Source organism: Aulonocara sp. 'chitande type north' Nkhata Bay, linkage group LG20, assembly GCF_057382095.1.
Source record: "Aulonocara sp. 'chitande type north' Nkhata Bay isolate Kocher_YH1m ecotype deep benthic linkage group LG20, A_spYH_male_GT1.1, whole genome shotgun sequence".
NCBI classification, from domain to species: domain Eukaryota; kingdom Metazoa; phylum Chordata; class Actinopteri; order Cichliformes; family Cichlidae; genus Aulonocara; species Aulonocara sp. 'chitande type north' Nkhata Bay.
In genome coordinates this window covers 8,529,506-8,543,116 of record NC_141363.1, presented here as the reverse complement: position 1 = coordinate 8,543,116, position 13,611 = coordinate 8,529,506, and the positions used below count along the sequence as shown (strand labels likewise).

Here is a 13,611-nt window from a genome sequence, read left to right as displayed (position 1 = left end):
AGGTAACACGTGAGGGGAAGCTCCACATCTGACCCTGACCCTTGACGCTCTTATCAATCAGGCCTTGAGAGGCGGAGAAAGTAAGAGGAACAGGCATAAGCATAGAGGCTGAGAGGACTGGATGAAAAAAGATGGAGAGAGGAGGAACAGATGGCAGGAATTGTTGCTGAGCAGGGAATATGCTTTAGGTGAGGGGGGAGAGAGGAATAGATAGAATACTCCAAATCACAAATGTCTGTAAAGTCGTAGTTTATTCTCAGGGCTAGTACCAACTAAGTTATTATATTTGTTTTTTTGCATTTATTGAAAGATTATTGAATGTGTGTTTTTATATTTTGGATGTATTCATAGATCAGCTGTGAACATTTTAGATGCAGTTGTTGTTTTTTTCTATGAGACATAAAGCCACAATATCAAAACAATAATACTAACATTTCATTTTTGCAGGTTGAGCCAAGTTGTAGGGATGAAACTATACAAATTTCTCAGTAATTGGGAGTTGCTACTGTGGAATTAGAGATGAAAAAGCAATCAATCATTACACTTCTTCAGCTATGTTTGATATGCTGGCAAAATAATGGTCTTCCCCCTCCTGTAATAGGACCTGTGCATGTGTATCATTTTTTAAACTTGAGTTAGGGTTAGACTTTAAGGTAAATTTTCTTAATTTAATAGAGGGTGTCAAATAGTCACACATAGTCTATTTTCAGTGTTGTTCTGAAAAATTGCCAGCAGCACATACATGCCAAGCACGATCAAGTCCCCGTAGGGCTGTGCGATATGTCCAAAATCTCATATCCCGATATTAAGACATCTATCGTCTGATAACGGTATAAATCACAAAAATGTAACATTTTCTGTAAATTCTGTGAATCTCGGGCAGCTCGACTTGCGTGAAGTGTTTCCAGCTGGGTGTCACAAACCTGAAGTCGAGTGTTTTAACTGATGCATGAAACTATACATTTTTAGACATAGGTTGTAACGGCCGCCGTTTTCTTTGAGTATTTATTACACAGCGTGCTGCGGGGAAAAGCCTGTTCTAACATTTGAGTCCAAGGTTTATTTTTTAGCACCTGATGGCTCATTTTGCTTCTCATCCGTAAACACTCTGCATCTTTCACGTGAATCAGTTTATTTTGAAAAGTCTCAACAAGATTTTGAGCTTTATTGTGAAAGGTTTACGTGGAACAAGTGAACACGCGGTGGTTTTACCGTTGTTGTTTCTAATGACAACGCATAAAAACCAACACTTGTCTGTCTGTAGTGTGGTTATATTCAGTGTTGGGACTAATGCGTTATTAAGTAACGTGTTACAGTAACTACGTTATTATTGTGGTAACGAACACGGTAACTAGTTATTATGCCAAAACCAGGAACGCGTTACTCGTTACTGGGATTTAGATAGGCTCGTTATTCGTTACTTCGTGTGGTGGCTATTGCGGAGCTTCCACAGATTCAATAACATTAGCAAGTGGTGGAGGCCAGCAGGTGGATGAAGGAAAAGGGAGGCAAGAGGAGAGACCTGAAGCGGCCGCTGGTCCGAGAGTGTCAGGTGAACTGAACTTCAGGTAAGAAGTTATAATCTGCAGTCCATCTGGGTCAGATATGAACCAAGTTTAGGTGGAGTTTATTTTCGTTATGCTGACTTTTTCGTACTGCGTGCTAGCTAGCATGACGGAGTTTCTATACAGCTGGGTGGGTGCTATGTTACTGATGTTGAACTTTATTTTGTTCATAAGGTTAATTAGTAGAGTTGCCAACTGTCCCGTAAAAAACGGAATCATCTCATTCAGAGAAAATATTATGCGTTTCGTGTTGAGCTGAGAAGGAACGCAGTTTGTCCCAGACTTCAGCTACAATGAAAAAGACACAAAGCTGGAGTTATTCTATGTCTTTGCTGCACAGCTGCCTCTTCTCCTCTCATTCTCTCCCCCTCCCTCTGCTGTTTCTACTTCAATCATGAAACTGATCAATGATCAGCTGATCGGCTTTTCTCTCTTGTTTATTTATCGCCCACTTTGCGCCAGAAAGAGGAAACCAGCGGATGTCGTGGTAAACAACAGCAGCACTTTTAAGCTTGATCAGCTGTTGTTAGAATTTATTTAATATTAATTTCTAGTATCAGCTGATGTTTGCTGGAGCCACAGCTGTAAAAGCTGCTGGTCATTATGTCGGTTTGGATATGTGGTGAGAGGGAAACATGAAGATGAAACCAGGAGATGTCCTTACTGAATCATCAGAGCTGTGATGGAGAAACAGGTTTACCTTTTAGGTGACATGAATGAGTTGAAGAGAAGTTATGAACTGTTTCTGAGAGACAAATAACACCAGGATCCTTTTCTAAGTAGCTGACAGCTGGTAACTGTGCAGGGGCGGGTCTAGCAAAGTGCTGCCAGAGGTCCATGTAGGGAATTAAAAGGGAAAGGGGGGCACAAGGAAATACTTTCTTATTCTCATTTAAAATGTCACTTTTAAAAAAATAATTATCTGAGTCTTACAACAAACAATTGATTGATACATATATACCATCAGAACAGTGTACATCACTGTCACAACAGTGTTTATTTTCATTCAAAGGCTTTATGATTTTTCCTATAATGGTGGGCCGGTCTCTAGTCAAAATGCCCGGGACAATTTTTTTTTTTTTGTCCCAGTCCAGCTCTGTATGCAGCTCATATGCAGTCTGGTGTTACCTACATCTTCCTATTCAGAAGGCAGAATTTCCAAGTTCTGAGTACAATCGAAAGCACCACGACTGCAGTCTTTGTGTTGGATGTAAAAAGCAGGCTAGGATAGAATCAGGCGTGGGATTTCTCTCGTGGAAATGTGCACATAATTTTTTCCTTTCTATTGGTAGGTGGCACAGTGCACTTGTGGCAAGTAAGCAAGCTAGAAGACTGGCAATCTTGCTGGGTATCCAGTTACGGAAGCAACACATTAACAAGAGAATTCTGAGTAAAATCAAAGTTACTTTCCCTAGTAACTAGTTACTCTGAAAGTAACGAGTAACTTGAAGTAACTGAGTTACTTTTGATAGAAGTAACTAGTAATGTAACTAAGTTACTAATTTAAAGCAACTTACCCAACACTGGTTACATTAAATAGAAGAGAAAGAGAGAACTTGAAGAAATTAATATAGCCACTACAGTGACATCAAAATAATGAAAAAATATTGCTGTAAACAGTTTATTTTGCGACACCACGAAACAAACAATAGCGTAAAATGAAACGATAGACGTTTTTACATCGTCATCTGATATATATCGTTATATCGAACAGCCCTAAGTCCCCGTCACTATTTTATTCTGCCAGACACATTCTGTTTAATAGATTGAAGACTCTAAATGGTGTTTGACTCTCTGCCAGGATGGCTAATGTAATGGACTGACCCGGTCTTTTAAAAGCCAAAAATTTCCTCCATTTCAGTGTTACTATTCCAGGAAGAGTGGTTAAACGGAAACTAGGAGGTGTGAGCAGCTATTACCAGACAAATCCAAACTTTTCACTTTTTTTCTTGTAGCACTACGCTTTGAAAGCCAGCGCTGCTTCCTTAGTTTAAGTTGGGGCTCATTTATTCCTTGTTAACTGTAGCAGATCTGTCTTTTGTGTTTTCTTCAACTGTACCTCTCAAACTTGTCAGTCTTATTAGCGTCATCACCTAGTAGGCCTGTTGTTGAAGCAAACATTGCAGAATTGGAATTTGAAGCATCTTGTGGCTAAATACCTCATTTGGTCTCCTCCAGCTAACTGAATGATGTATTGATGGGCTGAGCAGACAGTTACACACTGAGAAAGGTTGCAAGGGAAATCGATAGAAAACACCAAGCAGGGAATCTCTCTCTCTCCCTCCCCCTGTCATATCAGTTTGCCCACTTCCTGTATTTATGCACAGTCTCAAGTCAGGGTGCTCTCTTTTTTTTCCTTCCTTTTTTCCTTTTCTGTATTGATAGTCATACAAGGTAGCTCAATAGTCATCACTCATCAAATGCTATCAAGGCATTTTATAGTCTTTTTTTCTTTTTTTTCCTTCACTTTGTTTCCCCCTCCACAGTCAGAATCACTCTATCACCCCTTCTGGTGTTTTTGTTTCTTCCTCTGTGGTCCCCTCTCTATTTTACTCTTCCCTCCATCTGTTAATGCTGTTATAGCTGTGCGTGGGAGTATAGGGAGGGATGGAGAGAAATGGAAAAAACATGAGGAGGGGGGTGCTCTTCTACTTGTTACGAGCTGGATTGTTTGGGGTGGGGTGGGTGTGTGTGTGGGGGGGGAGAGATTGTGAAGGGGGTTGTGTTGTTATGGCAATGAGATCTTCTTTGTGTTAGGTTGCCAAGGCAACTTCAGGCGTACACTTGGTACCGCCACCACCACCACCCTACCCCGCCCCCAACCCCCTCAGCCACATGACTGCAGGGAGAGCACTTCACGCTTTGCATGCGCAGCCTTATGCACCCACACACTGGAAATGCATAAAAGCATGTGCACACACAATTTTATTATATCTACATCCTTTTAACAGAGGACTCTGCAGAGTGACAGTACCCAAATCACTTTTAAACTGACTATTGTAAACAAACTATTTTACAGTTAAGGTTTAGATATACTTTTTTTTTTTAGCCATTAGCATGGACATTTGAAAATTATCCAAACATCTACTGGCTACACTGGAACACTTGATCAGCAAAGTCATCAGACCAGAGTCAATGGGTTTTTAGAGTAGATTTATTTTTAAATATTAGAGATCTACTTTTCAGATTTTTTGGGGGTGGGGCTGAAAAGATTTCTGCAGCACAATTGTTTCTCACCTCAACACTGCACCTAAATCACCCTGAAAGATCCACGTCTACTTGCTGTTTCGTTTGTTGACTTTGGTTGCAGTTTGACACACATGGTGGTGAAGTGCATAGCTCTAAAAAACCACAGGACCAGAGAAAAGTCATCTCACTGTTCACGTCACTGCCCAGACTTTATATCGCATTAAAATGGTCTGTTCTGAAGTAAACACAGTGCAGCAGCAGATCGCCAGTGCAGTGATCATCACTTATGTGAACTGCTGCAGATCAGCAGTTTGTGATAAGATCCTGCAGGTGTAGCTCCTCATACCACTGTCATTTCAGTGCAACCTTCATGGCAGCACTGAAATATGGTTGCAGTATCACAGCAGCAGTAATCCCAGGGCAGCGCTAAATATATCAGAGCCCTCAGTGTTATATGGAATCAAGCAGTATGCTGCCTACAATCAGGGGACACAGACAACCAACGGGAACTTAACCTCCTAGGACCTGGTGTCCACATATGTGGACATCACATTTTGGGTTATTTAGACCAAAATACTAAATTTAGCTCTACAAGGGCCTGATATCCACTTACGAGGACATTATACTGCCACTGTTCTATCGAAATTTTAAACGAATGTCCTCATATGGCGCTCTTTTTTTTTTTTTTTTTTTTTTTTTTTTAATTTATTTATTTATTTTTAGAAACAAAAATCTGGTTTAAAAAAAAATCTGGTAATTCTTTGTTTTTATATTCATCGGGTCCCAATATGCCCAAATATCAAAGAGAAATTAAAAATGCATGCCATGGAAGAGTTCGAGTCTTAGGAGGTTAAAAGCAATTCTTATGGACTTCTCTCTGCCCAAAAGAAACTAGATGAGCCTTTGAAAACTTCTGGACTCTAAGAAGAGGGAATCAATCTTTTGCATTCAAATAAAAAAACACCAAAAAACCCAAAAGAATTTAGGCACCATTTGAGGATACAGTAAAATCACGGAGGAGGACAGTATTAACTTGTAAAATATGTGATTAATTAGTCTTTTAGATAGACCATATAAAGGAACGTGAAACCTAAGCAACAGTGGTCCGGAAATCAGTGTGTGCTTTAAATGTAAAGGGCAAAAGTACAGACAACAGCCGTAAAACAAAGTATTGTCTGCATATATTCAGTCAAAGAGCAGTGAGGTGGGCATTATTGCAGCTTTTTGCTGAACAAAGTACATCAGTGTTTCCAAGCATGGCCTTTTGTGGTCTATGTGTGGATCTTAAATTCTGTGTGAGAATATATATATATTTTTTCCTCTCTCGTCTTTGTGCCTCTTGCCTGCGGTACCTGCAGCGATCTGACCTGTTCGTGAGTTTGAGTCGGATCAAAACAAATCATTTTAAGCAGTTTGGAATGCGTCCTCCCTGTTGGTGGGTGAATGGTAGCGCTTAAGGGAAATGGGGATTGTGTTGAAGGGAGAGAAAAGTGTGTTTGGGAAAGGGTAAAAATTAGGTTAAGCTGAAGTTAAATCTTCCCAGGTGGTGTCGGGATTTTTCTCAATGCACCTCTTTTAAGAAACCAGCTTATGTTATGTTTTTCGTTCAGTGTATCACAAATTGTATATCTTCAGACCTACCAAGCTCTTATGGAAGGGCTGATAGATGAATGAGCAGGTGAACCTGAGGTCACTGATGGAAGAATGTTAGTGCTATGTGCATGTGTGTTAAAGGCATAGTACATTGTTATGTATTTTAGCATTGATGTCCAAGTTAACTACAGCACATATTCATCTTGTTAGTTATAGAAAACAGTATTCTAGTTTATTCAAGAACACTTACAGTCAGTGATAGACCATTTAATTTTAACCCTGAACTAATGGGTGGGTTGTTTTCCAGCCTTGCTTTTCTGCAGGCTTCACCTCGAGTGATGTGTGCTGACCACATTTCTTATGGACATGATTTCCAGTGAAAGAGGTGGAGGAACAACTAAACATGTGAAAAAAGGGCAAAAGTATACTACTGCTCTCTGTGAAGCTAAGACTTGTTGACTTTGGTTGCATGACGACGCATCTGAAGTCAGAGTGTTGTTAGACTTTCCCATTGTAGCTTGTAAAAATCAATAAGAAGATGTTTTTAAAGCTCATCACAGTAATTACCAATACAGAAAACAGTGTGCATTTATGAAGCCATATTGACATCACTACTGTAAGACATAAGTTAGGTGCCCGGACTGAGATTTTTTTCTAATTTCACATGAAATATATTAGGCTCCCTGTTAAATAAGTGAAATAGGATATCAGTGTAATTGTGTGTCACCACTGACTGCTCATGTGATAAACAAAACAGTGACCCTTTTGTAGATAAAAAAGACTACTTTTGGATTTTTTTAAAATCTGTATTTATGAGCCATTTGTGGGGTGTTTTTGTTTTGTTTCTTAGACAAACATTGTTTTGTCAAAGTGCTATTTTACAACCCAACCCAACCCAACCCCCCCCCCCCCCCCACTTCATGTATTAGTGTTGGCAAAATGAAGATTAATCTACTTCCTGTTTTGGCTAATGTTCATTAACATTACCCACCCAGTTTTATGAGAAAACACAAGGTTATCTGCCTCTACTTTGTGTAGAGCCTCTTCAAGAGCTAGGTTTTTGCTTTTATTTGAATGGTTAAATCACAATCTGCCAAGGAATGCTTCTGTTGGGCTTGTAACTTTTATGGGAGGCTCCGACACTGTTTTACTCATGCATGGCATTAAAACTGAACATGCAAGCAGGCAGATCCAGATTTCAAGTAAAGGAGATCACAAGAACCTGACTATCTGGTATATATGTGAGAGCTAACACACACACACACGCACACTTGTGTATCATTTACTCTTGGATGTGACACAGATGTCAGTGTACTATTAACTAGGACCCCTCTGTGGCTTTATCTGTTGAGCCAAAGTAAGCCTGATCTCCAGAGAGAGCAGGCATTGTTAAACCCTCTCCATATCCCCAGATGACTGCAGTAAAGTGGTGTGTGTATGTGAGTTTTCCCCAAGCTCCTGTCTTCACAGTCCAGATCTAATTTGCTCTGACAGGATGGTAATAAGGTAGCAATAGACACATGCTGTGTGTGTGTGTATCTGTATTTCAGCCGTGAACCATACCCACGCTGGCTTGTAACAGCCCACTGCTAGAAAGTAGGTGTTTAGAACCTCAAACTTACCCTCTGCGTGCGTAAATGAAGGCCATGTTGCACACAGACTTAAATACTCACAATCACATACAAACTTGAGGGCACAGCTGTTGCACTGGCTTTACCGAAGAAACACATTATGTAACCAACTTTAGTTTGTCCAGGTAGAAGTGATATTGTCTCATTTTGTATCTCATTTGAAAACCTATCAATGCACTAAAGTAGATATACTTCCCAGCCATAACACACACACACACACACACACACACACACACACACACACACACTGCTGAGACATTGTTTCACTGTACATATGCTCTCATCTACACTGCTATCTATTTATACCCAGCTGTGTTCTTCCGGGCTGCCATAGCTCTGAAAATTTTCTTTTGTCAAGTGCGCAGGACTTGAAATCATGACCACATATTAAACTTGATTATAGTTGTTGTTGAAACATTTCCAGGAAACATTCCCTGATTTAGGTAGGATGTTTTTCCTGTGTTTGGGTTTAATGTTGTTACTAACATTGGCTAAAGCCAGCTCCTGTATAATCAACTATCAAAGTAACACAGGAAATTAATGTGTTATTGTCCAAACTCTGAATAATAACGGCTAGAAATGTTAAAGCTGTTTTATTTCCTTTGAAGAGCTCATTGACCTGTTAATAATTTCTTTGCCACAGGGCCTCACCGGTCCTTGATCTTGAGAGGCCATAAAGCCAGGAGAAAAGATTGTGAGCAAAAGGATGGCTTCCTGGCAAGTATTCCTGTGGCTCAGCTGGGAAAAGTCTGGGGGAAAAAAAACCCAAAACAACAAAAAGGGGCAGCACCAGCAGTGAGTGTAGCTGCTCCATGCCCAAATGGTCAGCTTACACTCGCAGAACTAGACCAGTTTCAGGCTGTAGTCTCACCCAGTTAACTCTAAGACTACAGCCCTACTTTTCATGTCTGGTATGCACTGTGGATAGCTCGTTTGTAGCATGATATAAAGTTCAGTATTAATACATGCAAGTTTATTGGTGTCCCTAAGGAGAAAGGCCTTTACTAGGTGTTTTAATCAAGACTGAAGGCAAAGTCCATTTCTTGTTTTATTGCTCCTTGTATCATGATTGACACCATAAGGGGACTTTTTCATGATTGCTCTTATTTATAAATTATAGGGCAGTGTAATAAAAGAAGGGTTGTTCCACTTTATTTTACACATGTCACCACATCTGAAACTGTATTGTAATCTGAGTTCATAGTGCACTCCATCCACTTGTATGAACATGACGCAAGTTGATAAGCATCTCTGTGAATATGCAGTTATTAATGTAAATACATTGACCAACATTTGGCTCAGTGTTTGTTTAGTTTGTACAGAGTACAATGTGTTAGCTTGGGTTTCAGGAATACATTGATTTTTTTTATTGCCGAATCTAGGATGAGCAGAACTCAGAAAAACACAACATGCCGCCTCATATTTTGTTTTTTCTTCATCACATTGCATTGATCTGCAGCGATTACCGTTACATACTGGTAGTGGAGGTGCATGCTGTTTTGAGTCCTTGAAAGCTGAATTTGAAAGCAGAGACATGTGCTACCCTGGCGGCTCAAAAAATGTCAACAGCGCCCCAGCAGCATCTGTGCATCCAAACAGTGCTATGCAGCAGCTTGAAGCTGGCTACACTGGCGTGCATACAAGTCGTCTTGTTGAAACAAAATATAAACAAACCGCAAACCTCTGAACGCAGAAACCTGTCAACACTTGGGGGGGGGGGAATTGTGTTGCTTATTTAGGCAACCAAATGATTATTACATGTAATGTGATCTGTCAGCTAGATTTTATTCCAGCATAACCTTCATTAGACGTACGAATAGTTGGATATGCTTTACTTGTAAACATGCATCTGAGACTTCCTTATTAAGTTATTTGTTGCATATTCATATCTCTATTTTGTTTTTGTTTTTTGTGATCAACTTTTGTTTTATTTTTCCACTTTGTAGTCATGAAAAAATGCATCTCTTCAGCTCAGGGAATGTGTGTGTGTGTGTGTGTCTTTAGTCACTGCTCATTAATGTGTATAAAGAGACTGATAACTGTGCTAATCTGAAAATGCTCTTTGTGGCGTTCTCTTATCTCTAAATCTCTCCTGGTTGGACTTGGTTTCTCTCTAAATCTTCTTGCCCACCTGCATCTCTGAATGTGTCCCACTTTTAGTCTCATTATTTCTGTCTGTCTACCTTTTGTCCAATCTCCTTCAATTATGAACACCGTCTATTCAGAGCACACAATAGTTATATGGATTTTTTTCTTCTTCCATATAATCATGAAATTGTATTAAATGTCACCACATTAAAACAGAATTCTTTCTTTCTGTCTGTTCACAGCTCCACCACCAAGCAGATTCAACAGGAGAGTGTCGGGTAAGTTCACCGGCGTGTGTTTGTGTGTGTTTGACGTCATGTCCCCCAAGTGTAAACCACACCATTGGCGACATTACATACATCACTGCCAAAACAGCTTACCAACAGTTTATTTGTGTGTGTGCGTGCCTGTGGGGCTGATTAGTATCTGCTTTTGCAGTAGAACTGTGTTTAGGCATTTTTTTGGGGGGGTAATCACTGTATTTGTGCACGTCACAAATGTACAACAGTGTTAAGAAGCTTCACTGTGGTGTGTTTTGGGTCTTGTGTGTCTGCCTCGTCTCTGTTTCTGTGCTTTAGCGTCTGTGGTTTGGTGTGCGCTGTGCTCTTGTTTTCTCACGCTCCGTCATACTTCTGTAGTGTTTACACGAGTGGCTGAATGTCGTCAGCCGTCACAGAGCGCTGCACTTTGATTAGGCTCTGGGTGTGTCCCCTGATGTTTATCTGCACTGCCTTTTTATCATTACTGACCTCCTGTCTTTACCCCAGTCTTATGGTTTCCTTGGAGAAATTGCACATTTTAACAGAAAGTGCACATTTTAGCAACTTTATTTTCTTTGTTTTTTCTTTTCTTTTTTTAAAAGCTAATTTAGAACAATGACATTTTGCTGCCCAGAGGTCCTTGTTGCTATGATTTGGTAAACAAAACTGTTCAAATATTCTTTGTTGACAAAGATACTGTGTGGTGCCACAACCTTTGTTGTGGTAATGTTGTAAGACACGATGATCCCTTCTGATCCATGAGGAAGAATTGCTTTAATATAACAACAAAGATGGAGCGTCACTGTGCTGCTTGTCATGTTTCCCAGAGATGTCACTGCAAAGATTCTTCAGAAACGAAGGCCCATGTTTGTAGTTTTCTTTTTCAGGCATTTGTATGTATATTCAATGATGGCTTCATTTTTTATTTTTTTGGCATTTTGGTTGTGATATACAGTCCTTTGCAAAAGTCTTGAGCTCCCCTTGTTTCTTTATATTTTACGAGGAGCCACACTTTTTTATTTTTAAAGTAGTCTTGAGCAGTAGTTCTCTTTCTAAAGGTCTTTCAAAGGTTTTCTTTGGATTTTGGCTGCTTTTTCACGCATTTTTAGTCCAACGTATGTACCTGGCCTTTTACACAGGATGCTTTTCTTTTTTTCTCTCTCTCTCTTTTCCTGCCTAGAAATCCCTCAGGAATTAATCAGTTCTGTATCTACTAGGGGTGCAACGATACACAAAATTCACGGTTCGGTTCGGTTCGATACTTTGGTGTCACGGTTCGATATTTTTTCGATACAAAATAAAATGTTCATGCCTTTCTAATTTGTCATTTATTAAAATTATAAATATATATTTTAACTCAAAAGTACAGTTTTTAAATTTAACCCTAACCCTTGTGCGTGTTTTTTATTATAACAGCGAATGCGCACCTGCGGACCACTTATGTGCAGCCCTGGTTATTTAGCTCATCATATCGCAGCCACAGAAATTCTTTTGTCCATGAAACCATAAAGCTGCACTTTCTTTTTGCCTTATAGTCTGATTTGTCATAACTTCTCCGTTTTGCAGTAAGCTTTTCTTTGGCTGTCACTTCTTCACCCTGACCTGTCTTATTTGGCTCAGCAGAACTAAAATATATATCCTGCTGCTTTTACACACGCACTCACATAAGCTCAGCGATTCTCTGCGCGATCAACCTCACATGTTTAAGCTTGCTGCGGGAGATTTCACTTGTCATGTTTGCATAGTAAGCTAACGATTAATAAGACGATGTCAGAGGAATTGGTGCACAAATTATCATCACTCACAGATCAGTGCTGTCGCTCTCTATACACAGTTCGCACGATTGCAAAGTGAAAGCAAAAAAACAAGCGCAAATTCAAACACGATTTCAATATGTCACATATTGACAGTGGCTCACCGATGCCAATGACATATTTACCCAGCTACATTTCTGAAAGAATGCAAAAGCATTGACATATATTTTTCCTTCCTACAATAGCCCGACGGGCAGGGAAGAGAGATTTTGGTAGCCCGACTGAAAAAATCGCTAGCTCCAGGACGTCGGGCTAGCGATATTGCAAGCCCTGTATCTGATTGAGGAATCGCTCATCTTTGGAAAAGAGAGTTTATTACAGAGAAATGTCTCTTTCCAAAATAAAAGCTATACTATCCGCTTCTTCTGGGCTATATTCTCAGCAGCATAAGGAGAATCATGTGCTAACAGCTGTCTAAATGACTCGGCTAAAGTTAGTAGCATGCTTGCTTGTTTTTGTCTGCTTCCACTTGTCTTTGCACTAGGATGATGTCGGCGTAAATGTGCAGTCATATTCGTTGTGTTCCCACTAGTGCTTTCAGGTTAATCTCGTTGAAATGACCTTAACGCCACAACACGGCAAATCTCCGTTAACGAGCTACCGCCGATCGCCCTGTGCATGGGGCTAGACGGCCAACACGTTAACGAGCTAACTGCGCTAACACACTAGTTCCCACCCATGTAATTGAGCATTGCATGGCACATCCAACATACTGTTTTACTTTAGTCCATGACTCGCCTACCTTCAGGGTCATACGTCACATGAAAACCAAAATAATCCCAAACGCCAGATCTGAATGAGGGTGGGGGAGGTCCATGTTGCAAGGAGAGCTTAACTTCTGTCTTGCTAGCTTGCCCTGCTCTCTTCCTTCTGACTATGCTGTCTGTGTTGAGCGCTCAGTGGATCTGCGCTCGACAGTGCAGCCTAGGCGGAGTAGTCGAACGCAGATTCACTGAGCGCTCAACACAGACAGCATCGTCAGAAGGAAAGTTGATAAAATAAATTACAAATGTTGTATTGTTCGATACATATGCGTACCGAACCGAAAGCACTGTATCGAACGGTTCAATATCGTTACGAATATCGTTGCACCCCTAGTATCTACACATAGCAGACAATCATTTTTCAATTGTAATCCTGAGGCAATTTGTTACTAACAGCCTGTTGCAAAAACAAATTTGCTCCAGTTAAAAAGTTGAATCTTTTAAAAAATCCCAAAGAAGAGCTATTTGGAAAACTGTAGAAGTGGAGGATAAAGGAAGAGGTTATAGGCCTTAAAAAACACACACACAAACAAACAACAACTTACACCAGATGAACAAATATCCCACGAATCCCCAAATTTCACAAGAACTGGATTGAAAGTCAGTGGGGACAGGTCTTATGGCGTAATGAATCCAAATTTGAAATTTTTGTTTAAAATTTCTGTTGGTATTGATGGAGAAGGAAAAAGAGGTTCAACAATGTCTAC

At 40.1% G+C, this 13,611-nt stretch overlaps 1 protein-coding gene across 1 annotated transcript in view; it reads left to right on the top strand.

Moving 5' to 3' along the window:
• The window catches only part of prkar2aa (protein kinase, cAMP-dependent, regulatory, type II, alpha A), a 45,807-nt gene that overhangs the window by 19,986 nt on the left and 12,210 nt on the right, over positions 1-13,611 (top strand). Inside the window, exon 3 of the mRNA XM_086276242.1 lies at positions 10,309-10,344. Coding sequence (XP_086132368.1) covers positions 10,309-10,344 — 36 coding nt within the window. The remainder of the gene's footprint in view (positions 1-10,308; positions 10,345-13,611) is intronic.